The sequence below is a fragment of the Rhineura floridana genome, chromosome 3 (assembly GCF_030035675.1).
Source record: "Rhineura floridana isolate rRhiFlo1 chromosome 3, rRhiFlo1.hap2, whole genome shotgun sequence".
Lineage (NCBI taxonomy): Eukaryota > Metazoa > Chordata > Lepidosauria > Squamata > Rhineuridae > Rhineura > Rhineura floridana.
In genome coordinates this window covers 39998188-40025548 of record NC_084482.1, presented here as the reverse complement: position 1 = coordinate 40025548, position 27361 = coordinate 39998188, and the positions used below count along the sequence as shown (strand labels likewise).

The 27361-nt window shown below is 43.7% G+C and overlaps 1 protein-coding gene and 1 long non-coding RNA gene across 12 annotated transcripts in view; one reads left to right on the top strand and one right to left on the bottom strand.

Moving 5' to 3' along the window:
• KMT2D (lysine methyltransferase 2D) overlaps positions 1-15847 on the bottom strand; it is a 123713-nt gene extending 107866 nt beyond the window's left edge. For 5 of the 11 annotated variants that reach the window (XM_061615436.1, XM_061615445.1, XM_061615446.1 and 2 more), the window contains exons 1-2: positions 13715-15846; positions 334-398 (exon numbers count right to left, since the gene is read on the bottom strand). In XM_061615436.1, the coding sequence (XP_061471420.1) occupies positions 334-382 (49 nt within the window). In that variant the 5' untranslated portion in view covers positions 383-398; positions 13715-15846. Of the gene's footprint in view, positions 1-333; positions 399-13710 lie in introns of all 11 variants that reach the window. The other 6 variants (XM_061615439.1, XM_061615443.1, XM_061615437.1 and 3 more) reach the window with 5 other exon arrangements.
• On the top strand, positions 14602-22322 carry LOC133379697 (uncharacterized). Its single transcript, XR_009761243.1, has 3 exons — positions 14602-16003; positions 16591-16719; positions 19876-22322. It is a non-coding gene; the product is annotated as an uncharacterized LOC133379697 (long non-coding RNA).
• The last annotated feature ends 5039 nt before the right edge of the window (positions 22323-27361 follow it).

Below are 27361 nucleotides of genomic sequence, written 5' to 3'. Positions count from 1 at the left end.
TAGTCAGCATGGTCAATGGCCAGGGATGATGGGAGTCAGGAATTCAACATCTGGAGAGCCACAAATGTGCTCCACAACCACCTGCATCCAGAATACCCGATCCTACCTAGTTAGTTATGCTGCAAGGCGAATCTCCTCCTGCATACCCGGGAGAAGAAATATGCAATCGCATCCTTCCCAAAGATACATGGAGTGCAGGATAACACAGGATAATGGTGACAGAGGATGACTGGCCAGCAGCCTACACATTTTGTAAACAGCACAATCCACTATCCTGTAGGGAGCTGCCTAGAACTGCAGATCAACAGCAGCAGCCAAATTGGAAGCACCTACCTGGTGTGTCAGAATCTTTGTCCTCACCAGGTGGTTTCTGATCATCCATCCTGTCTCCAAGAGACCTAGAGAAGAAAGAAACAGCTCATGACACTTTCCCCTCTGAGCTCCATTTGGAACATGTGTATTTTGTTCTTAGTAACTCATTAGATTTTAAATTGTGCCACATGTGCCATGCTGCAGTCAAGCCCAAGGCCCCCAAAAAACCCTCACATGTTAAACACACACACGCACCAAGTTCTGCACTCAGTCCTAGAAACTGCATTTGCATTCAAGTTGTTTTGGGTAATCTACTCTTCTTCCAGAATCAATGCCTCTAGGGGCAAGCACTGGTGGGTGTGGATACAAGAAAGGGAAGGGCATGAAGGGTAGGGGGTGGGCAGTCCAGGCTGCATGGCAGAGAACAGTAGTGGTGGGAAAGCCTCAAGACAGAGGACGGAGACACTGAAGGCCTGATCAACAGCACCTTAACAACTGCTGCCTACATACTGGCAAGCTTTTCTAACCAACAAAGAGAACTGGGACCATACTTCAAATAAAATGAAAAGTGAATTTTTCCAGAATCCAAATCCGCAGCAGTAAACTTGCAGGTATGTGATAAATGCCCCCCCAAATGAGCTCAGATCAGATAATGTGAAATAGGTAAGTCTGTTCTCTCTCTACTCCCCAAAATTCTTGTTTCCAAAAACTCTCTAATTTTTCCAGCAAATGGGATCAGGTTAATGACTGCTCCCAACCAAAAGGCACTAGGGTCAGAGCTGCGGGGAATCCGCACAATACTCTAAAATGTGCTGGGAAAGTTGAGAGGGCTGTTTTTTCCATAGCTGGGAAGACTTGCTATAAAATACAAAAGGTAGTGGGTATGAATACTGGATCATCTATAGAAAATTGAAGGATGGTGTAGTGGTTAGAGTGTTGGACTATGACCTGGGAGACCAGGGTTTGAATCCCCACATAGCCATGAAGCTCACTGGGTGACCTTGGGCATATCACTGCCTCTCAGCATCAGAGGAAAGCAATGGTAAACCAACTCTGAATACCGCTTACCATGAAAACCCTACACCGTAAGTCGGAATCGACTTGAAGGCAGTTCATCATCATCATCATAAAGCACCTCAGTTAAAAAATATTTCCCCTCAGTCTGAAGATATTTGATTAATTTAGTTACAACAGAGGCCAGATTTCAAATATACTGGAAAAACAAGAACACACTCCCCTCATACCCATCCAGGGATGGTATAATAAGATTTGGGACATCCTAACAATGGTTAAGATCTCCACTTAATTGAAAATGATGTCAGACTCTAAACACCCTGACATAGAGAAATGGTTTCCATTTCTTAGTACACATGGACTCTTTGAAGCCTCTGTAAATGGCCTCTAAAATTAAATTGCAAAGTTTTGTACTAAGCATTAACCTAACAAAAACACCAGGCTATATGGTGCACAGCATATTTGATCTCTTTTCTGTCAAGTTTAATTTTTGTCATTTTGTAATTTCAATCTTAGTTTCTTTTTTCTCCATTCTTTTGTACATGTATTATAAAACCAAACAAAAACAAAACTTTTTTTTTTTTAAGGGGCTGGCCGTGAAAGCCTGGCCATATGAAAAAGCATGTGCTCTCTCCCATAACATTTAATTCAAAGACTGTTTCCATAAAACCAGGTATCACAAGCCCCTTGTGCAAAAAAGCCATTGCTTAATGGTACACAGCCACACCCAAAAGATGCAAAACCCCAAGTAATTTGAATACATGCCTAGGTGTCTGCCTTTTCAAGTGGCTTTTAAATGTTATGAGACTTTAAGGGGGCAACGATTTTTATTTCTTTTACAGTTGTGACCTACTTGAAGATTTCACTACAATGGCATGAAATAAATCCAAAACAAAATCAGATACAGTTTCCCAAACCTGCAAGTTGAAGCGTTCAGGGTAAAAGTATTAAAAGCAACTGCAAACTTTTTTCTTTTTTGAAAACAAAAACAAAGCAGAGTTCTGACCCCACTGAAACACCGGAAAGCAAAAACAAAGGACAGCCTGAGCAAATGCTGACAACATGAAAAGCCACATGGAACACTTAAAGGGCAGGGGGAATCGGATCATACAATGAGACAGTGACACAGAAACACTCCATTGCTTCAGATTTTTCTGTTCCAAGTACCTTCAGGTAGACAAAATAACAGACAGCACCTCTTGGTTTACCAAGTCCAACCTCCATCAACAGCAAGAACCATGTCAAACTTTGCTGCAGGAAGGATGTGTATATGTGTGTGTGTGTGTGTGCACGCGCATATGCATTTATGTATGCAAACTGGGACACTATTCATCATCATTGCCAATGATGGACATACTTATGTATCTCTGGTTGGAGTTGGCCTTCACAGATCCTTCCGCTACTTCATACAAAAATGCCCCCTAAATTATTTCAATAACATGCAGCTTAAGCCCTCCTGTGATAAAGATCCCGCAAGATTCCTTGGCAAAACCCTTTTTTAGTTTCACCACCATTACATTTACAAGACTTTTCTTGATGGTCCTCTGTTTGTTTGTTTTTGGCAACCGTTAAAACCCAGTATTTCTTATACAAGGTGTCACATATATTCACCCAATAGCATAACAGTTTACTGAGTTTATCCATAATCTAAATCCGTAACCACACCTCTAAAAACAAGAACCACACCTCCAGGTCATGGATCCTTCCTGAACATCTTCCTCGTTCCATAGCCTACCCTGTGGCCCTCCAGATGTTGTAGGACTCCAGGACCCATCAGCCAGCATGGCCAATGGTGAAGGATAATGGGAGTTGTAGTCTGACACCTGGAGGACCACCTGTTCTCCACCCCTGCCCTAACCCTTTTAAGCTCTTCTCCCATCACCACTTCTAATGTAGCCTCTAAATCCAAAACGGCAATATAGCAAGATTGAGGCATCTGGACTGGCTCCAGCTTTCACAAAACCAAACCCATCTACAAAAAGCAGACCACTTTGGGGAAGCCTCTGGCACTCCGAGATGTTATTGGACTCCAGTTTCCATCAGCCACAGTTAGCATGACCAGTGGACAAGGTTGATGGGAGTTGTAGTCCAGCAACATCTGGAGGGGCACAGGTTAGCCCAGTCTTTCCCAACTAGTGGGCCACCAGATGTTGTTGGACCACAATTCCCATCTTTCCTGACCATTAGCAATGCTGGCTGAGGCTGATGGGAGTTGTGGTCCAGCAACACCTGGTGGCCCACTAGTTGGGAAAGGCTGGGTTAGCCACTCCTACTCTGCCCCCATGTTAGAGATAACAAGGAGCTCTAGTTCAGTGATATAACCCAATTGAATGAATGCCCAAACACACACACTTTCCCTGTCTTTAAAAACAATGATTCCTAGTGGGAGGGCTGGCTTATTAAGGGAACGGGAAGTTGTCACAGCATTATCTGGGACAGGACTCTCCTCGCAGATAAAGTAGCATGAGGTTCTTTGGCATTTAAACAGACTGACCTCAATTAAAACCTTCAGAAGGGCGGAAAGCAGCAGTGGCAACAGCAAACAGAGCAGCAGAGGCTCATCCAAGAAGAGGCATCCCTATAATCTACCATGCTCAAAAGCGATGGGGGTGGCAGAGGGCAGGGATAGCCATAAAGCTCCAGGCTCTAAGGAGAGCAAGGGACCACCACCAGAACCACCCACCACTACAGAATGGCATGCAATAAATCCAAGAGTGGAGTTTTAGGGTCGCAAGGTAAGCAGAGGTGATTAGAGAAAAGAACAAGACTGGGACTCTGGGTGCTGTCCCCAGCTGTGCCACCTGATCATCTGCTTTGGGTGTGGCCTATCACAGAGTAAGGCAAGTCACCAAGAGATATTGTTCATTGGGAATATATATTAGGAGCCACTGCTTAAAGTCATATTGGAGGACGGGGGATGCTTTCTTCAGATTGTTACTTCTGAATCCAGGTTCTGGGCACAGCCTTGGAACAGGGGAGACTCCACCTTGCCATTCCTTCCAGCTAGGCCAGCCCATTTTTTGCGAGTGCAGTGCAGAAGGGGGGAAGACTGCCTCTCTTCTTTCTCCTGCCCAAACTGCACCACTTCCCACTTGCTGCCCCAATTAAGATGTTCCTTACTTTGTGGCCTCCCTTCAGAGCAATATGTCTGCTCCCTGGTTACACAGGGGTGGCTTGAATTGCACCGTCGCCATAGCATCTGCGGAACCTTCGGCTCCTGCAAATGGGAGTTCTCTTCCTTGAAGGAAAGTCTTTTAACCCTTTACTGGGACAGCTCCCCCAAGCCCCAACGCTGTCCTCCACCAACACGATTTGTTGCTTTCACTGCCAAAACAAGTTTCTGGATCTCACCTTGTGAATTCACATTCTTAGGAAGCAGTGGGAAAGCTAAGAACTTGGGGAATGCGTTTAACGGTATCACATGCATTTTTAAATTGCTTTTTAAAAAATGTGTTTTAAAATTTATATATTTGTTTTTAATGTTTTTAATTGTTGTAAACTGCCCAGAGAGCTTCTGCTATGGGGCGGTATACAAATGCAATAAATAAATAAATAAATGTGCAGAGTAGTTCACTTGTGATATGATTTAACCAGTCTGTACGTGCAGAGTGGTTAGAGGGGTGCATAAAAGTCACTTTTCCAACAAAACATGGCATGCAAAACATTCTAGCTTGCATTAAGAGACTTCCAAGCACGAACCCAGCAGGTGGCTGTTCAGGCAATTTATTCCAGCTTTCCACAACCTGCCCAGCCCCCCCCCTCGTTTTGCACTACAACCCCCTAGCATCCCTGACCACTGGCTAGAGATGCGAAAGCCCAGGGGGAAAAACAGAAACATTTGGGATAAAGCTTTATTTCCCTGGGCTTTTTTCTTCTTTTTTTTTCAATTTTTCAGGAAAAAACCCAGAACAATTCGGTGAAAAATGGGGGGGGGGTAGTTTTCCCAATTTTTTCCAGGTTTTCCCCCTGAGCTTTCACATCTCTACCATTGGCCATACTGGCTGAGGCGCACAAAAGTTGGAGTCCAAACAGAAGCAGCCAACAAGGAGAGACACCATCATGCACCTGGCCTCCTGTTAGCGGCACTACCCTGCTTACCAGGAGGGGCAAGTTGGCCGGCATGCTTGCACCACACCAACCTCTATGTCCTAGTATGGACAGCAACAAAGCTGACATGTGCACAGAACCACCCAATGCCACCACTCAGTCTCTGTCTCTGTCTCTCTCTCTCACACACACAAAGTCCAAAAAATCTGGAAAGAACCAAGTTAGGAAACACTGCATTATTTTATAAACCAAATGGTATCCTGTGTACAGGACACAAGTCTTCACCTGGTGGTTATGACCCACAAACTGGGTGACGCTCCAACTGAAGTGGTCACGCCAATGGCGCTTTTTTATTTTTGAAATTCAAGAGGGGGGGGAAGGAGGACCAAAGATGGACATACAAAACAAACATTGGCACATATGGTAAAACATTTGGAGGTTCCATGTATGTTGCAGGTAGGGGTTAAAGGTGGGTGCCAGGTCTGAAACAACTGAAGATTACCACTGTCACTGAATCATCCAAATTCTTTTTGGTGTGTGGTGGCAGAGTAGTAAACTGAGATCTCACTGCCTAAATTTCACTTAAATCATCCCATCACTTTGCCTGTACAACAAAAGACTGTTGCTCACGTCTGCCCCAAGGCTCCTCAATAAACCTAACAATGTCTATCCCTTCTGTTGGATGAAGGAAACCCCAATTCTCTTTGGGATTGCAAGTTCTTCAAAAACATAGTAAGATGGAGCTGAGGAAGAAACAGCTGCATTCTGTCCCTGAATTAAAGGTCACATATAATATCAAAAAGTCTCTTATCCACTTCAGTTTCTCTCTCTCCCTCTCTAAATGAGGCTACTCACATCTATGGCACAACTGTAAACTGAATTATGTTTGTTTGCAGATTTTTAATATTGGTAATTTTGTTACGAAAAAAACCCAGAAATATTAAAAAGATTAGCCTATTCACAGCACAGTCCCATACAAATTTATTTGCAAGTAAGTCCCATGGAGCTTGCTCCCAGTAATGCGGCCACAGAGCTGCAGCCTCAGTGTACTATGCACCAAGTATACCTTTGATTCCTTTCTTAAAAATCAGTACCTCAAGATTTGCAATAGTCCAGAAATAGGGAACCTGCGGCCCTCCAGCTGTTGTTGAACTACAACTGGCATAGTCTCTGACCATTGGCCACACTGGCTGGGGCTCATGGGAATTGGAGTCCAGCAACACCTGGAGGGCCACAGGTTCCTCATCCTTACTATGGTGTTGGGGGCAGAATATAAGAGACTGAGTTTAGTCTATAAGATTCAAAGCGACTTGAGCTCTATCTATCGGAATCACTATGTTGCACTAACATGTCTAGAGATCAGCAGAGCATACCCCAAAGGCTACAGAAAGCTACACAGCAAGGACGCAAGGAGAGATCACTCCACAACAAAATACTTTACGCTAGTCACCCGAATCAAAGCATCTTTAGGAACCACTAAAGACTGTGTGCGCAGACTAACTTCCAGTGGTGGCCATGGTTAGTGCAGAATGCAGCAACCCAATTCATAAAAGGGTATTTTGCTGACAAACAGAGGAGGGACCATAACTCAGTGGCAGAGCACAGGCTTCGCACACAGAAGGCTCTAGAGTCAATCCCTGAGCAACTCCAGTTGAAAAGATATGAGAGCAGGCAGTGTGAACTATCATCTGCCCAAGACCTTGGAGAGCAGCTGCCAGTCACAGTAGACACTACTGGGCTAGATGGGAACATGGTCTGATCTGGTGTAAGGGAGCTGTTGTTGCTTCTATGGGATGGTGCTGTTCAAAATTCCTTACGCCTCAGTTCCTGAAATCCAGGTTCAGACCTTCCATTCAAGAAAGCAGACCCTGACATTTTTCAAAGGAGAAAGCTTAACAATTACCCATGTTGGAATGATACGGATGAAAATTTCCCCAAAGCACAGGAAAGCAAGGAAGGAGCTGTTACAGAGGCCGCCCCTCAAAGGAATCCAGCCACAAACCTGCAGCTTTCTCCTTGTGGTGCAATGGAGAAGAGAAGAGAGAAGCACACTTCCCAAATGCCAGGTTTTCCCCCTGTGCAAGCTGGACCTGCCCTCTTTTGAGACTGCAAATTGCAATACTACAGCTACTTTAACATGCACACAAAACCTGTGGATCCAACCTCTGGGTCTATTTTGACCCATAGCCTACAATTCTTTCTAGCAAGCCAATCACACTGCCAAAGAAACCTTAGTTTATCAAAAGATAAAAGTTTCAATAAAACACACCTAAAATTGTTCTGACAAAAAATAATTCTTCCATCATTTTGAGATCTACACATGTAGATGTACCACATCACATGCCATCTTAGAAGGAGCATTCCTTTCTGGATGACAAAGAGGTATTCTTCCTTCCCAAAGATGATGCCTACCTCCTTATGTGTTTGTAAGCCTGTGTATTAAAAATAATTAAACCATTTTAATAATCTGCTCACTAATTAATTGGGGGCATCTTTCTGACTAATCAAAAGCTTTTAAATAAATTAATCCACTTGCCTCAACACTGCATCCCTACTTCCTAGTAACAAGTGTATTGCTTGTTTCGGCAATGATGACTTTTGCCAACACAGCAGCAAATAAACTCAAGCTGCAACCTTAAATTCATGTGGAAGGAAGCTCCACTGAACGCAATGGGACATACTTCCAAGCTGAAATGTCAAGGTACTGATAAGAGAGTTACAACAATCTTCTATGTTACCTTGGAAGCTCTAGTTGGTTTTAAATATTCTAATTTCGACTACTACACATGTTGTGGACCAACTACAGGGAAGCAATTTTTACAACATGTGAAGTGGCCCTTATTTATGTATTTATTTTAAAATATTTCTATCCCACCCTTCTACCCTATAATAGGGCACTCAGGGCGGCATCCATTAGGTGGATGTTTATTCTTAACGCATAGCTGAACATATGGATCTTTTAACAAATCTTTTATGTATATTTTAACAGCACAAGCTATTAAGTATTTTCACACAGTCTCACAATAAGACTGGATTTAAAAAAAAAACTTGGAAGATAAATGGGGGGGAGGGATACAATTTAGCAGCCAATATGATTCCATATGTGTGGCAAAGTAGTTAAAGTGTAGGACTGTGACCTGGGAGACCAGGGTTCAAATCCCCACTTGGATCACCAGATTACCATGGGTCAATCATTGCCCCTCAGCCTAATCTACCTCACAGGGTTGTTGTGAGGATAAAATGGAGAGAGGGAGAACCATGTACACCACCTTGAGGTTCTTAGAGGAAAAGCAGGATATAAATCCAATACTAAAATAAAATAAATAAATAAAGCTGCACCAATACAACTCAGTTGCTTCTGATGGTCACTGAAACATCCACATCAATGCCCAATGTTACAAAAGGTGCCTAGACCGGCATTTATGATCGGAGCAAAATAAAACTTTACAATACAAAAAACAAGTCCCACATTTCAGGCCTATAAAGAACAATCTCTCAAACCAACTCTGCCAAAGCCACTAACTCCTTTACGTCAAGGGTGGGCAAAAGGTAGATCAAGATCTCCTCGTAGATCTCTGGGTGACTTGCAGCAGATCATCAAGTATTTCCAATTCCCAGATTTTTTTCCAACAACAGCAGGGATGTGACTGCACACACACACACACACCTCTCCCTAAATTAGTTAATTAAAAAAGCTTGGGGCAATCAGGAATGGATCTTTGAATGGAAGGACTGTGAGCTCAGTTTGGTTCTAGTACTCAGAAATCCCTGTGCTCAGCGGCATCCTGTTCCTTATGTAAGTGTATGTCTTTTGCATCAGGCTCCATTTGGTGACTCTCACAGTTCTAGTAAAACACCATGTAGATCCGACAAGCCTCAAGTATGCCCTCCCTTGCTTTATATCACACTGTTGTTGCCTACCAAAAGTTTTTCCTACAAAATGTGGTCTAGCAATCCAGTTTGGTGGTTTCCACAAAACCAGTAAATCCTAATCTCTGGTATTCGGATTAGGGCAGTAAATCTGGAATCAAAGCTTGACCAAATGTTTTTATTTAAGTACGCACATACCACCCCATAAAACACTGAAGGCTTTCACAGTAAGAGATGTTGCTCCTGTGTACTGGACCTGAACTCCAATAGTGGGTATGTCAAACATGACCCTCCACTCCTGGGCAGAGAGTTCCTGGCAGTTCTATGGTAACCTCCAGATTAGATTACTGCAATGTTTTGTATATATGGCTACCTTTGAAGACTGCTCAGAAATTTCAGTTAGCCCAGAATGGCTGCTGCGCTGTTGACTGGAATCGGTAACAGAACATCTTAGACAGCTACTGGCTACCAATCAATTTCTCATCAGAATTCAAAGGCTTTAACCCTTAATTTTTATACAGCTTGGGACCCAGGTCATCTTCAGGACTGCCTACTCCCACACAAATGTGTCCAAGTACTGAGACCTTCAGAGGCCCTTCTTTGGGTGCCTTGCCTTCTGAGGTGAGGTGGGTGGCAATGAGAGAAAGGGCCTCTCCAGTGATGGCACCCCATTTGTGGAACTGTTTTTCCTAGAGAAGCACTCCAGGTGCCAAGTCGATCCTTTTGGCTCCAAGCAGAGGCCTTTTAATATTTCCATCTGCTTTTACTAGTAAATGGCTACTGAATCCTCCTTTGTAGTATCATTTTGCAATGTAATTTTTAAATTTGTTTTATTATCATTTTATAAACTGTGAACCATTCCCAGAGGTGTAATGGAACTAAAGAGTGGGCTGCTACATTTTATAAATAAATATAAAAATCAACATGCCTACAGTCCATACTTCAACTAGCCTCCCCATCACTACAGAAATCTAAGAACTGCAACTCTGGGTAGAGGACATCTCCAACACAAAGCTGGAATTCCCCACTTTCCCCTCTCCCCATATAGGGGGGAAAGACAAGAAGCCACAAGTTGGTTTTTAGTACCTATACAGTCTAGGGATGGGGAACCTGTGGCCCTCCAGACACTGTTGGACTACAGCTCCCATCCTACCCAACCACTGCCCATGCTGGCTGGGACTGATGCAGGGCCACAGTCCCCCCACCCCTGATCTAGCCATTGAAGAATAAGCGCTAAAATACTGTTCAGCATCTCCTCCAATTTCAAGCCAAATCCATTTGTTTCCCCCTAGCCCTTCCCATGGCACACTTCTGCAGACCAAAAAGCAAACATGACAATGGATAAAGTGCTAGATGTGGATTCAGTGTTTTAATTCAGCCAAGTAGCCCTTATCAAATCTCTTTCTGCCTCCATTCCCCATCTGTTTAAAAAACAAATGTAAATGGTAATCTATTCCACAGGGTCGTGAAAACAGATTAAGATGAAGGAACATATGTTCCTAACTCACCCCAAATCTTACAAATGGAAACAGCGAAATAAAAATCAATTAACCTCATGCTTCCCAAACACATTAAGGGGGGGAAAATCCTAGGATGGGTCACTAAGCTGACTGTGCAAAATTCTATAAAAAGGGCAACAGGTGTGTGCAGTTGCCAAGTTTGAGGAACTGGCAGATGAGCCCTGGAACAAAAACAAAATCCTCTCTGTGGAATGTCTTTGTTGGGGGGGGGGCAGCTTGAACCTGAGAATGAGACCTAGCATAGCAAGCTACCAAGATCTGTGAAAGCTCAGGCTTCTGAGCTCTCTTCAGGCACAGATGGAAGTAGAGAGTCTTTAACATGAAGCCCTGCTACTGGAAGACAATTTGAAAAGCCTGCATTGGCCCAGGTGAGTATAAACACTAGAAGCCTGGCCATCAGTTCCTGCCTGGTTAACAAAACAGTGACCTTCTTCCTACAGCACTTTAGGCTTCAGCTCCAACCCTTTGCCTCAGCAACAGATCTTAGGGATCCTAGATTCAAGTGTGCATGCATACACCTAGTCTCTACAGGTCTGGATTCAAGCCGGCCCATCAACACAACAATAAGATAGGTGTTCCTGGTTTTCTTAGGAAATTCAAAAATGCGTCTATTTTAGGACAAGAAATCGTAGCAGGCGCTTTGATATGGCTGTTTTCATTGAGTCTTTCCGTAATGAAAAGTGGTGGCTGGTAGAGTGGCAGTAAGGCGGAATCCAACTCTTATCTTTTCCCCATTACCATTACAACCTAGTAGTTGCACAAGGAAATCAAATGATATCAACAGCTTTCTTGGGCAATAACCGTCAAAACATGCACAGAGTTCATTTCAAAAGTATTACAGATGATACCATAAGGGTAAAAATACTGCTGCTGCATGACTGGTACCAGCACAGAACTCCTCCATGTGCAAGAAGTTCTGGCCCTATTATCATCAGGTCTCAATTTGATGCAACCACACACAGTAGATATACTGTAATTATTTGGGTAGGAAAAAAATAGCAACAATCTGAAATCTCCCACAGCTGCAAAAATACGTCCTTGCAGAATTTACCGGAACAGGTTTTTGTTTTGACCCTTTTCGCACACACAGATATTTGCAGTAAGATCAAAAAACCAGCAAATTTTTTATACAATTTGTCTTTAAGTAATGGGATTTAAAACCAGCACCTGCATCATTCAGTGAGTCCCCAGGAGAACTTTGCCCTTTGATATGGAATATCTTATTAAAGCAGAGGTGAGGAATCTGTGACCCTCGAGATGTCATTGGACTCGTCTCCCAGCCAGCATGGCCAATGGTCAGGGATGATGGGAGTTGCAGTCTCAACAGCATCTGAAGGCCCTGAGGTTCCCCAGCCCTGTATGAAAAGGGACACATGCATATCATGGCCCTCCACAAAGCATGTTACTGTTCAGCTGCTCTCCCCGCACTATGAAGAAAAGTAGAAGTTCTCCTTTTTTCAGGAAGCTTAGCTTCAACAGTGAGAAGCAACAGATACATATAAAGTGCAACAGGTGTAGCCCACAGAGCCCCCTTTGACAGCCAGAAGATGAGAGAAGTAATATGTATTTCACTGTGGCACAAAACTCACTGATCAAACTACCCCTACTCCCCCTCCCCGCTGCCCCATTACAACAGAACAGGAAATTCTGCTCAGTAGTTAGGGGCCAGATCCTCATTCCAGCAGCCCACCTCTGGAACTGCTTTTCACAGTTGCCTACACAAAGAATCTGGATCTCGGCAGCTTGAAAAAGGAGATGTACTGCGATGTCCCTAACCCAACCCTAGCTTTGTCTCCAAGCATACCACCACCTAGACGAATGGAACGCTGTCTTGGAGGGAGGGAGGGAGGGAGGGAGAGGTCAGGAGGGAGGGAGGGAGAGGGCGGGCGGGCGGGCGAGCGAGCGAGAGAGAGAGAGAGAGAGAGTATGCCAACACAATGCTCCTCTTCAACCCCCACCCCCACCATCTCTCAGCAAATCCCTCTGGACTCCTCCATAATCCCATGCAGGCTGTGCTTTTGGTGGGGGGGAGACAAGAGTGTGCTGAGCAAAGTAGGCCTTGACACGGGTTTGCTTTGCTTTGGGAAAGTGTATGCATTTAGAATGGCATTTGGCTTACTCTATCCTAATTCTAGGGGGGAAAACACCACATTTAAAAAGGGGGGGCCTGGAACATCTCCATTCAGTAGGAAGTGTGTCCTCTCAAAGAGTGGGCACCCAAAGCCCTCCATTTTCACAGAGTCTCACACTGAAACAGTCCTCTTGAGAAGCACCTATTTGTAATGTGACATTGTCTCTCTTTCCAATCTACAAATTAAAGCCGCTTTTTAAATCGGGTCCCAACTGAAACTGAATAGAAATATAAGGGGGGGGAGAGAAAAAACACTTGGGAAGCAAAACTGGCTGAGGGAGGGTGCTGGGGGAATAACTTCAAACCTCTAATGAGTTGTTAACAGGCACTTTTCCTCCATCCCCCTTTAGTACAATACAATGAGAGAAGTCAGCTTTGACCCAAAACAAATACGGTTCCCAGTGGATTCCATCATTGTGCAAAACATACCAATAGATCCCTGTGTTTCTTAAGGCAAGGGAAATTAATAGGTCCTCCTTCCCCCAAAAAACTAGACAGCTGTGTTCTCTCAAGAGGAAGGATGCAAGAACCATTTCCCTCTTCCCAATCGCTTATTTATAAAGGCGATAGAAACACAGGGGCTGGGGGAAATATATTCAGTTCGCTTGCTATCAGCAGCTCTCCACCACCTACCCTTCCCTAACAGCTTTTACACAACAGATTTCTCATGCACCAGAATTCCACATAAATCAACAAGATTCTGACGTAAATGGACCCTCAAGACATGGAAAACACTGACATTGAAATAAGGCTAAGAGATTAGGATTGGGGTTTTGCTTGCCTATTTCTAGATCTAGAATAATGGGGTGTCCTCACCTACCTCTCTTCTACAAGACGATCCAGAAATCCTCACCCGGCAAAATCCATCGGCAAGATATAGCAGAAATCATTATCCAAAAAATCGAGAAGGGAGAAAAAGGAAGGGTTTGCATTTGTTCCCTTCTTTTCTTTTCTTTTTAAAAAAGGAATATATAGGATTTTTATTTACGGTCACCCCGAAAGGGGGAGAACAAGCAAAAAATAGGTTTGGAAAGGATGCTAACTCCAATATCCGAGTTGGAGATATCCAATATCGCTTTCCACCCAGGGAAAAAAAACGATCGCCCAGCCCCCTTCTGACAGCAGGGGACGGGAGAGCTTTCCTTCCTTCCACCACGGTAGTTTAAGGTTCCAAAATAAACCCAAAGAAAAAAGCGAAGCAGCAAGATCCCTAGAACGACACACAAAGGGAGCTCCGGTTTTGCCTTTGATCTTCAGGCAGCCGCATCCGACGGAGGCCTTCTGCTGCCTTGCGCGTTCCCTTCCTATTTCTGCCTCCGGATTCTCCCCCTCCTACACCTCCCGCGTCCCCTGCCCTAGCAGGAGTCGCCCCAAACAGAACGATTCAAACACTCACTCTGAGGCCGGATGGAACGTTGAAGGCTCTTGGAGAGTGGCACCCCTCCGGATGGAACGCTGAGGCTTCCCAGGGGGTGGGTGGGGGTGGGGAAGAGCGAACGGAGGAGGGGAAATAGAACGTTCAGAGTTTCTCTCCTGATGGAACGTACATACTTTTCCTCCTTCCGTGTAAATTTTCTTTCCCGACAACACACAATTGAAACCGACCCGGTGCTTCAGCTTATTATTATAATCATCATCATCATCATCAACTCCGCTGAATCTGTCCGAAGAGAGCTAAACATAGACATCGACAGCCTCCTTCCTAAGAGTGGCTGCACCAACCAACCCTTTTTACTCCCTGTTTCGGCTGGGGAGGGGTCTTCTTGGTCCCCCCCCTCTCCTTCAGCCTCCTCCCTACCTTCTGTTCCAGGCCTCCTCTCTTTCTTTTCCTGTTTCGCTCTCTCTCTGTCTCTTTAATTTCTCCCCTCGCACCCTAATCCTCAGCTCCAGTAGAGGAGGGAGTTCAAAGAAGCATCGCTGCCTAGTCTTTACCACCCTCTGCTTCCCCCCCCCCTCAACGAAGGGCTTCAAGGAATTGAAGAGAAAGTGTTCACCGAGGCAGCCATTTTCAGGGAGGAAAGTAGGTCCTGCTGGGCCAGCTCCGGGTTTGCTTAACCTCCCCCTCCCTCCTCCTCTTTCCGTGCAAGGGGAGGGTGGGATCCGGGAGTTAAGGACTTGTCCCCCTCCCGTTTCTTCCCTCCCGACGTCCCTTCTCCCTTTGAAACAGGAAGAGAGTATCTTGGTCGTGGTCCGGTTTCAGCCCCTTGCCTTTGCCTCGAGACGGTGGGGTGTATTGGAAAAAGAAGGGAGCGAGCACTTATTTTGTGTTGGAACCCTATGGCGGAAGGACACGCAGCAATGGCTTTTGGGGAAGTGAGAGATGTGCCCGTACGGAGCCTTAGTGCACGCTCGGCTGTGGATCACTTCGCCGACTTTAACCCTCCAGTGCCCGGACCGGGTGGTTGCAAAAGCACGTGGGATGGGTTCAGAGGGCTCTTCCTTCCTTCTCCACCCGTTCCAAGGGTGCAAGGCAACTTGGGACAGGTGCATTTCTCGCAAGAGTCGGGGAAGCCACGTTTTCTCTCATTGCACAGACTGGGGCGAAAATAATAGGGTGCAAAGCAATCTCACGAGAGAACGGAAGGGACGGAGGGTTCTTGCTAAACTCCAAAGGGGGCGCTCACCCATTTACCCAGGCACATGTCTCCAGGACTTTGTAACCGTTGCCGAAGTGGGGTCCCACTGCGCCCCCCAGCGGTGCTAACTTTTTAGCACGTTCAAGGGCGTGTTTTTGCTGCCTAGTCTTCCTCCCCCATTAGGCCAGCAGTACCCCCCTGCAAACTGTGGAAACGCACAGCAGACCAGCACGGAACCTCTGAGGACGCTGCGACCCACCAGAATCGGTTAAAACGCACGTTCGTAGTTTTGACCCATGGTTGCCCCCAAAGGTCTTTCCTGCGCTGTGAAGTTGATTCGAAGTGTCAGGTTGACCTGGAACATCTCTCGTCTTGTGTTCTAGTTCCGGATTGAAGCACGCGCATTTTCTGATCGTGAAGCGCTTCGCAATCCTCGCAGTCCTTCCTGGCTATTATTCCTTACACTCGCATTTACCCAGATGCGACAAACTGACACAGCTGGTTATATAATCTATTCGACTCGTAATTAAAAGGTGCTTTTTTATCTCGTTTCCATTTTAAGGTGTGTGTTTTTTTTGTCATCGCACGTTAGTTTGTGTCTACCATCATGGTGAAGTAATCGGGTGGAGCCAGAGGGACGCCGTTGAGACTACCTAGGTGTCCCCAGAAATTTACTGACCTTGCTTTTGGTTACTACCCTGAACAGTTTGAGTGTTATTCTGTTGTTTTATATAAATGCTGTGAGATGTTTAGGACTGTTGTTTTATATAAATGTTGTGAGATGTTTAGGACGTTCTTTATGCTAAGATTCTCAGCAACTAAAAGATACAACCTCAAATTTCCTATTCACACCACATTTTTAGTATGACAATAAGTACCCTCCCACAAAAAGCCTGCTCCTCTCAAAATATGGAAACAATGCTCTCTTTGGAACTTTAGATCAGTGGTTCCAAAACTTTTTTCCCCACGGACCTCTTGAAAATTGCTGATGGTCTTGGTGGACCACTTAATGATTTGTCTGCCTGTTGTAGCAATTGTAAGATGCTATGCTAGATGCTGTATGTTTTTAATTGCATTTTTGTTCCTTTTATTTCTTATATTGCATTTAATTGTATTACAGTTTGCATTCCATAGAAATTGTACTTCAAAGACACACCATGGGCCACCTGAATGGCACTCATGGACCACTGGTGGTCCACGGACCTCAGCTTGGGAACCCTGCTGTAAGGGATACTGTTAAAGAGAATGGGTAGGCTATTGATAAACAGGATATGAACAGTGGGTGGCTTTGTGTGTTTCTGGTGTCAGGTTGCAGGGACAGGCTGGTGTACCATTGCTGGCCAGTGGATTCCCCCTGAAACATCCACATTTGTCTTGCTGAAAGACTTCAGCATCTCTGCAGAGCCTGCCTTTAGTTTAGTTCAGGACTTCATGGTTTCCATGGCAACCTTAGGGCTTCCCATGGGGTTTTGGGCCCAACACCTAGTTTCAAGGAAACATGTTGGATTTCTGCAAAGGGCAGGATTCTGATGATCTTGTAAGCCATTATAATTGTCTGATAAGTGTCTGATTTAAGGGGTGTGTAGACATTGCTGCTCCTGCCTGCAAAGATGTGGGCCACTGGAAAGTTCTAGATTTGTTTGGTTCCCATAACATTTGGGTGAGGAACCTAATGTGTCCCCTTGAGGCCTCTATATCTGGTCCTCAGAACTCTCTCCCCAGGCCACACACCCTCTCCCAAGGTCACACCCCTCACTGCCCCTCCCCGCAATTGTATTTGCCTGATTGGAATGCGTCCTTAAACTCTGATAATGCCTCTTGCTTCTTTGGATACAGCATGGTGTATGAGAGTAGAAAACAGCCTGCTGTACAAAGATAAAATTCACATTTGTTGCTCCACTCACATTTGTCTTTCTAGCCCCACCCATCACTAGCATATGGCCCTCAGAAGCTTGCCCAGAAGAGAATGTGACCCTTGGGCTGAAAAAGGTTCCCCACTCTGCCCTGCCATAATGTTTTGGAGGCTTTAGATAGTAGGGTTGATGCTGTGTTAGGAGGGGGAGTACATGTTTGACGAGAGTTGTACACACAGTTGCTCTGCCTAAAGCATACTCACCCTGCCCCCTATAGGAGAGTTCTTCAACTTTGTGCCCCCAGATTTTGATGGACTACAACTCCCATCATCCCTGACCATTGACCATGGGAGTTGTAGTATAACAACATCTGGGGGCTCAAGGTTGAAAAACAGTGCTCTAGAGGACTCTGGGAAAGTTGAAGCATATGGGTAAACAGATTGAGTGCCAGCGACAAAAAGAAATTGCATTGAATCTGACCAACCACATCATAGGTCCTATTTGTATGCCTATAAGGTAGCACTGATGGTGACAAATATTTTTTTCTCTGCCGTCGTTACATCAGCAGATTCATGTCCAGTGGAGTTGTTGTTGTTATGTGCCTTCAGGTAGATTACGACTTATGGCGACCCTATGAATTGGCGACCCCCAATAGCATGTGTTATAAACCACCCTGTTCAGATCTTGTAAGTTCAGGTCTGTGGTTTCCTTGATGGAATCAATCCATCTCTTGTTTGGCCTTCCTCTTTTTCTACTTCCTTCTGTTTTTTCCAGCATTACTGTCTTTTCTAGTGAATCATGTCTTCTCATGATGTGTCCAAAGTATAATAACCTGAGTTTCATCATTTTAGCTTCTAATGATAGTTCTGGTTTAATTTGTTGTAACACCCAATTATTTGTCTTTTTCACAGTCCATGGGATGCGCAAAGCTCTCCTCCAGCACCACATTTCAAATGAGTTGAGTTTTCTCTTATCCACTTTTTTCACTGTCCAACTTTCACATCCATACATAGAGATTGGGAATACCATGGTCTGAATGATCCTGACTTTGGTGTTCAGTGATACATCTTTGGTGTTCAGTGAGGACATTTTCTAGTTCTCTCATAGCTATCCTCGACAGTCCTAGCCTTCTTCTGATTTCTTGACTATTGTCTCCATTGTGGTTAATGACTGTGCCAAGTATTGATAATCCTTGACAAGTTCAATGTCCTCATTGTCAACTTTAAAGTTACATAAATCTTCTGTGGTCATTACTTTAGTCTTGTTGACGTTCAGCTGTAATTCTGCTTTTGTGTTTTCCCCTTTGACTTTCAATAGCATTCTTTTCTCGTTTCTGCTAGTAATATGGTATCATCTGAATATCTTTAATTATTGATATTTCTCACTCCAGTTTTCACACCTCCTTCATCTTGGTCCAATCCCACTTTCCGTATGATACGTTCTGCATATAGATTGAACAAATAGAGTGATAAAATACACCCCGGTCTCACACCCTTTCTGACGGGGAACCAATAGTTTTCTCCATATTCTGTCCTTACAGTAGTCCAGAGTATAGGTTGTTCATCAGGACAATCACATGCTGTGGCACCCCCATTTCTCTGAAAGCATTCCATAGTTTTTCATGTTCTACACAATCGAAGGCTTTGCTGTAATCTGTAAAGCACAGGGTGATTTTTTTCTGAAATTCTTTGTTCTGTTCCATTATCCAACGTATGTTTGCAATATGATCTCTGGTGCCTCTTCCCTTTCTGAATCCAGCTTGGACATCTGGCATGTCTCGCTCCATATATGGTAAGAGCCTTTGTTGTAGAATCTTGAGCATTACTTTACTTGCATGGGATATTAAGGCAATGGTTCCAGAATCACTGCATTCCCTGGGATCCCCTTTCTTTGGAATTGGGATGTATATTGAATGCTTCCAGTCTGTGGGCCATTGTTTAGTTTTCCATATTTGTTGACAAATTTTGTCAAAAGTTTGTCAAAATTTGGAGGGATTAAGCCTCAGTAACTTGAAGCAACTGTGTTGGTACGCCATCTGTTCCTGGTGATTTGTTTTTTCCAAATATTTTAAGAGCAGCTTTCACCTCTCATTCTAAAATCTCTGGTTCTGGGTAGGGAAGGATTATTAAACCCTAAAGTAGAGTCCCAGGAAGGTGAACCAACAATTATTTCTGTGACGCCTTTACTAAATTCTTTGCTAATAAAGTTGTTCATATTTGATCTGACATGAAACCAGCCTTTAGGGCAGAATTTAAGCCAGCAGTGTCAGAATCACCTCCTTGTCGCAATTGCTAAGGTGGTTTTGATCTTTTCTTCCTTGCGGATGTTGACTACATGGTTGGGGTTGTGCACGCTGTGGCTTAAAAAGCAGGACCCTTCTCCACCTTGGGTGGTTAAGCCTGTCATTTGCAGCAAAATGGGCCTTTTAGCCAAGATTGTGACCGTTTTATTACAGGATGGTGAGTTTCCTTCAGGTTCCTTAATAATAATAGGCTAAGATTAGATAAGGAACATTTGGTTAACTTTCATCCTGTGTCTATTTTTTTTTCTAGCTACAGATCTGGAGTGTGCCATGGCTAAATCAGCTCCATTTTCCAGAATGACACCTCTTCCCGAGACACTTTCCAGTCTGGTCTATGTACTGGCTACACAAGATAGAGATCGCTTTGGCTGCCCTGGCGGATGCTGTTTGTTTGTAGACCGATAAGGGCATTTTCTCCTTGCTGATCTTGCTAGATGTGGTGGCTTTCAATATTGTTTGTTGGACCATGATATTTTGTTGTACAGATAGATATGCCCCAAGTCCTCTAAGTACCTACCAACACCCTTGTTTCAGGAAGTTCTCCAGTGGATTTGATCCTTTCTATCCAGTAGGGTGCACAGGGTGATTGATCCCTGCGAGTTGTTACGTGGTGTTCCAGTGCTGTCTGACATCTACATGAAGTCACTGGCAAAGATCATCCGTACTTTGAGCTTGAGTGCCATCAATATGTTGATTACACCTAGTTTTATATATTTTTAACTAAAGCATCCAAGAGTAGCCTATCTGTGTCCTGAACCGGTATTTGGATGCTGTGGGTGGTCATTTGGTTATATTTGAATCCAGAAAAAATGAACGTGATACTGATAGGAAATGGCTGTAATTTCGAGACAGTTCACCTGCCTCTGATCAGTTAGTTTTTGTTAGCTGCTTTGATGATCAAGGTTAAGAGCCTGGGGTACTCCTGGATCCAGCTTTGCTTTCTGGGCAGCAGGCTGGAGTAACCGCCAGAAGTCTCTCTGCAGCTCATTAGGAGGTTTCCCCCTCTTTTGGAAAGCATGTCCTTGGTACACTGCATCACCAACAGGTCTAGGTCTGGATTGGTGACTGCCTTGGAACCACATGTATACTGCAGTTACCTCAGTGGGTTCCATGATGGAAAAAAAGGCGGGATATAAATGATTTATTACTTATGTAGGGCTGCACTTGAGATGCTTAAGCTGGTTCAAAATGTTGCTATGCACTTGAAAGGTGTGATCTTATCCAACCTGTTCTGTATTGGTTACCAACTTGCTTCCAGGCCCAATTCAAGGTATTGGTTTTAACCTTTAAACTTTACAGTTTGGGGTCCCCATACCTCAACGACAGTCTCACCCCATGAGTCCACTTGCCTATTACGGTCCAGCCAGCAGGCTTTGCACTATCTTTGCAACAAATGAGAACATTTGCTCAAAGTTGGGCTTTCATGGTGGCTGCTTCAAAAGTGCGGAACTTCCTCCTTCCAAGCAGGTATTAGGACAGCAATTTTGCTTTCTTTTTATAAGGGCCATAAGACCCATTTCTTCAGGTTCACTTTTGAATGAATCTTTTTCTGGCTGTTTATTAGATTTTGTTGGGTTTGTGTGTTTTATTTGTTGCTGGGTAGGGGTGTTCAAAATATTTTGTTAAGTGTTGCCTAGGAGTCAAAATAACTACTTTATGAGTACTTTCAAGAACCCTATCAAATTCTTGCTTTCTTGAACAAAAGTTTTCTTGACCTGGGGTAGCTGAGATGGTGCCTTCGCATTGTTGTGGATTCTCACTTCCATTAGCCCCAGCTAGCATGTCCAAGGGTCAGGGATGATGCAAGTTGTGGTCCATCTGCAGAGCACAATATTGGCTACCCCAGCTTGATATGTCACAACATAACTGCTCATCAAAACTGCTGGAATTCAACAGATGTTTGTTTACCATGCAGGGATTGCTCTTCAAGAAACACAGCGCAAAAAAGTTGCACACTTGGATCTTGACCATAATACTGGACAGCATGGAATATTGTTTGGATCCAATAAGGCTGCTTTTATAGGTTCATACCAATACATTATGGACTTCATCTTGACATAAAATCCAAAACACCTGTATTTGATAACAGACATCAGATCTCAAGGAAGTAACTATGAAGATCCTAAACCTCTTAGGAAAATGTCCTGTGCAAGTTACAAGGAAAGCATGTTCCATAAAAAGATGTAACTGTTTCTTTGCCAGTCATGCCTGAAGATCCACCATGTGCTGACACAGAGGCCGATCTGGAGCTAAGTGGTAGATCATCCTCTCTGAAAATAAACCTCCTGGTAACTGGTCCCTGCTCATTAACCTTTATTAGCTAGTATGCTATTTTCATGTTTATGTAGTTGCAATGTGATGTTCTTTCCTCCCTATATTTTCCAAAGAGGATTTTCTTTTTTTGACTGTCTCAGCTTTTTTTGTGCGAAATCCCTTCTGGCTCCTGACAAAGCATCTCTGGAGGAAGCTTTTGAAATAACCCTTGCAAAAAGATGTGTAAGGGATGGCCTATGAAGATAGATTGAAAGACAACAGACAAATTTTGCCAGGGCGAGGGGCTAATGGAAAGATGCTTAGAGTAACAGTTATTTTTAGTTTGTGTTTTAATGGTTGGATCCCAGTTTTATGTTCATTTTTTATTTGTAATCTGCTTTAGGCAACTCCTTTCACCTTCAAAAAAGTGGGGTATACTTTTTTCTGCCAATACTTTTTTTCAGATAATAAAAAAGATAATCTAGGTAATCAGTTGGCTCATTAGAGGCTGTTCCAGCAAAAGCTATCCTCTTACCCATTCTGTAATCCCTTGGATGCAATACCTATCCCATTTGTAGCCAGTGAACATGCATCGAAGTCTTATATTAGTTATTAAGGGGTTGTATACACTGCTAACCCTACACAGAATAAAAGGTAAAGGTGTCCCCGCACTTATAGTGCGAGTCGTTTCCAACTCTTAGGGTGACGTCTTGCGACGTTTACTAGGCAGACCATATATATGGGGTGGGATTGCCAGTTCCATCCCTGGCCTTTCTTTACCCCCCAGCACTCATTTTACCGACCACAGATGGATGGAAGGCTGAGTGGACCTTGACCCCTTTTACCGGAGATTAGACTTCCTCCTTCCATTGGAATCGAACTCCGGCCATGAGCAGAGCTTCGGCTGCATTACCGCCACTTACCACTTTGCACCTTGAAAATAATTAACCTAAGTTAGCCATGCACATTAATTTCAAGTGGTCTATTCTGAACAGGGTTAGCAGTGGATACAACCCTAAAAAAGGTTATTCTGCCTTAGAGGCTGTCTGCCAGTTTCAAAACTGGATAAATAGCTGGTGACTCCTTACATTTGTCAGGAAAGGAGATTGACCTGGGACTGAAAAAGCACACAGTACTTGCAATGCCCAGGAGTTTCAGAGAGACATGTTCTCATTACTCTTTTTTTGTGGTCTGGGGGCACATGATGCAGCTACCTTCCTAAAACTAAGCAGTTCTGGGCCTGGTCAGTGCCTGCAAGGAGACTGGGAACTCCTGTACTCTGCATTAACTTCCATGACATAAGAAAAGGAGGACATAAATAAACAAAAGATTGGTGAAGAAGCATTCCAGATGGAATACCCCCGCTGGAACTTTACTCACATGGGGTGGATGGAAAATATGCCCCTGTACACATTTTTTAAATGTTCTGGCAGTTCATAAATAAGACCCATTGACCCATATAAGTTACAGGAAAAACTACTACAACAATTATAAAAGTTAAAGGCAGTTTCATTTTATTTCTGTCTACTGTGCCAATCCAAATCTCAGATAAGATGTTGGGGATGATTAAAAACTATGGCAGGGAGGGGAGAATGCATCTGTGTTCATTCAGGACTGACAGCAGCTGAATTTGATGATGAATATTGCACAAAAACCCTTGTAATCTCTTTGCTGGAAGAACTCCAAGTGACTTTGTATAGACGCCTGGCAGGGAAATGATCTGATCAGGGTCTGCCAGTCCATAAGGATGAGCAGCCAGGACAAACGGGTGTAGTCTGCTACTGGGAGCAGGGAAGTGGTTAGGTCAGGAGGGCAAATAGATACCTTGCTCGAATGGACATTTGCAGAGATGAGATCCTTAGAGCTACTTCCACTGAGCAATCCAGCAAACAGACAGTGGGATTAACAAATGCGATGAGTTCTCTCTTTTGGGCCTGTACTCTCAGAAGAAAGGGATTAGCAAGGCCTACATCTGCCATTCCTGCAGCCTTTCAGTCAAAAAGCTGTGCCATGGTTGGTTCCCAGATACAAATAGTACTAAGTGCCCCTGGCCCAAAGGGCCATCTTTGAACAATATTGGTTGGGGTACGACTGCTAGAACCAGCTATTTATTCTGTGAGATAGGGGAATCTCCATCATAACTATGCAGGAAGGAAAATATTGTTGATTATTTAAACTTTTAAAAAGGATAGGGCAAATCTAATATTTTGTTATGAGAGAAATTAGTTATTAACCTCACTGCAAGAAGTATTATTTAAAAGTTGCAGAACATTTTAGAACTAGAAAAGATTAGACACGCACATTCAGAATATCAAGGAGTGGCTACATTTCCCCTCCTAAATTGGTATTTATTACCAATTTAACATTTGGGGCGGTATTCAACTGAATAGTTGTGCTAGCACAAGGATTGGTGTTAGCACAACGACTTCCCCCTGTGCCATCCCCAAATCTGCTCCGGAGGTTTGGGGGTATTGAAGTTTGGTATATATAGCAGGGGAGTGCAGAAATGAAGTCTTTTAAGACTGGTAGTTGAAAGAATAAAGAAACTTGAGGCTTATTACTTCTGGGAAATAAAGCCATTCTGAGTTCGGAAATACATGTGGCCATTATGAAGTCATGTGGTTAACACTCAAACACTAACTCAGAAGAAAGAGGAAGGAAGTAAAGCCTGAGAAAAGCAATCTACATAACAAGTAGTCACTAAAGAAGCAATCAGTAAGGGAAGAATAGGTTGCCTGTTGCTACCCCACTGCTTCAGGTTACTTGTTAAGTGCTTTACTCCCAACAGGGAGAACCCAAAGACAGATTTAGGGGGCATGCAGGGGGAGAAGAGGGGGGATTCCCATTGCACAAGGAGAAATCCTTGCACTGATGGAACGTTTGCCACAGCACTACATTGAATACAACCCTCAATGTCTTGTCCATTGTGGGGAACACATGGGAAGAATAAATCCATGGCAGAGCACACAAAAGGTCTCAGGTTCAATGCCCAGCATCCCCAGCTAAAAAAGGGATAGTAAGCAATGTGAAAGACCCCCTTCCACTTCTAGTCATGGTAGGTAATTCTGGGTTAGATGAACAAATCAGCTAATCTAGTATATGGCAACTCCCTATGTTCCTAAAATGTTATCATTCTTGGTCCTTAGCCAGAGGGCTACTGTCTTTCATTTTAGAATGTATAGGCCTTTCAGCTTGTCCGAGTTCACTTTACTTTCTGCTCTCTACTCTTAATCACTTCTTCCACTCTCTTCAGCTTTTCATCACCTCTTTTCTCTCATCCCAGCTCCGCACCAACATTCTATCCTTCATTGACTCTGACTCTCTTTTCTTGTCATTTAACCACCACCACCCCCATTTGCACACCCTGCAATCGAAGATCTTAGGAGCAAGCATTACTGTTACCATGATCATAACACATTCTTTCCTATTATTCCTTTGATCAAAGACATACTGCATGATGCTTTCACAGAATTCAGTGGGACTTACATACTCCTAGGTAAGCATGCACAGGAGTGAAGTTTTAAGGTAGTCATGTAGGGCAAGCCTATGCAGATTTTGCTTGTAAGGACATCCCACTGTGTGCAATGGGGCTTACTTCCAAGTAAGTATGCATAGGACTGCATTGCTTCCTTGGCACAAATGAAGAATTCACCTGCCGTTTACTTCTCTCTGATTAACCATGTCAAATTATAAAGAGCTAATTAGCCTTGCACAAAAGTTTGGCACAAGATATTTGAGCAGTTGGACTTCTCATTTCTAAAGCGTCTATTGGCATTAGCCATTTGGTGGTTCCTGTCTTGCACCAGGAAGCTTAGAATTCACCTGGAAGAAACAAACAAAACTCCACAATATCTGCACAGTTACCCACTCTCCATTTCAATTTGTAGTGGGTTTACCTGTGCTGGAGTTCTAGGTCCAATTCTATGTTCTGACACCAATGTTTTGCATGGCCTTGGGCACAATCCTTAGCCGCTCTGTATGGTGTTTGATTTGTTCTTGGAACAATAATGATAAAAAAAATGCTAGTATCTTGTTAGTTTTACTGTCTGATTCTATGCATCTTTACTCAGGAATAAGTCACACAGAGATCAGTGGGACTTACTATCCCCAGCACAAGTGGATGGGATCAGGCTGTATGAAATTATCCAAGGTGGAATTTGCAAATACAGACCTTGCTTATATGCACACTATTAAGCTGCAGAGTTTAGCCACTAGAGGGTATCACTTTATTTTCAGACGGCTTGGCTTGCCTAAATTCCAGTAATTTAAAAATAAATTGTCACCTCCCTAAGTGAGAAGCACATGTTCTTAACTGTCTTCCCACCATTAGACAAAAGGAGCTCTTCTAGGATTCTGCCTGGGAATTGCCAGCTTTTTTTGACTTTGTCAATATTTAGTATTTATTTGGCACTCTTTGCATGTACAAAACACTTCACATATTATCTCAGGAATCCTTACGACCCTGTAAGATAGTCGAGTATTATTATTCACGCTCCCCCCCCCCGCTTTCAGGTAGGGCTGAGGCTGAAAGAGGTTTATCTAAAGTCAAGGGATTGGATGGCTGAGGCGACACATGAATCAAGGATCTTACACTCTAAGCTGGACACAATCACATCAACTACCAATCCACCAGCACTTTCCTCAATAAAGCATCACTTTTCAGAACAGAGATACAGCCTGAATAAAGTCAGTGGAATTTTTTTAACATCACGGGCATTTTATCTTTAAGTTCACAAAAGATAATTATGTAAATGTGGAAAAGAACATTCCACAGAAGTTTTTTTTTGGGGGGGGGAGACACAGTTTTTGCAATAGATTTGTGCTGGAAGGTCAGCTTTTATTTTTTTCATATGACAAAAAAACCCTGAAATATGGGTTACATGTGCACACTTAGATGCTTCCCTTGAAGCCAGAGTTGAGTAATGTGTGACTCTCCAGATGTTGATGGACTCAGATTCCCATCAGCCCCACCCTGCATGGTCAGTGGTGAGGGATTGTGGGAATCGGAGTCCCACCACATCTAGAGAACCACATTCCCCATCCCTGCTTTAAACAAATGGATCATCTAAGGAATTTCCACATTTTCCACAGAAGTTAATGGAGGCCAGGCACTGGCCACACACAAAAATTAACACACGTGATTAGGCAGCAGAAATAAAAAACAGGTTTAGAGGAAGTGTGGAGAACCTTTGAGCCTCCAGCTGTTGAACTACAACACCCGTCATCCCAAGCAATTAGCCATGTTTGCTGGTGCTGATGGGAGTTGTAGTTTAGCAAACAGCTAGAAGCCAAAAGCTTTCTACGTGTAGTTTAGAGACTAGAATTGCTCCATTTCTATTTAAGCTGGTATACTTTGAATTAAACACATGCACAAAGCCCTATTTGTTCAGGTCCATCAGTGGAAATTTTGCATTGGGAATGTGAGCAACTGCCTTTTGCAGTGCAGGATTCAAAGTTCTAATTCTGCCACAGATCCACTGTGT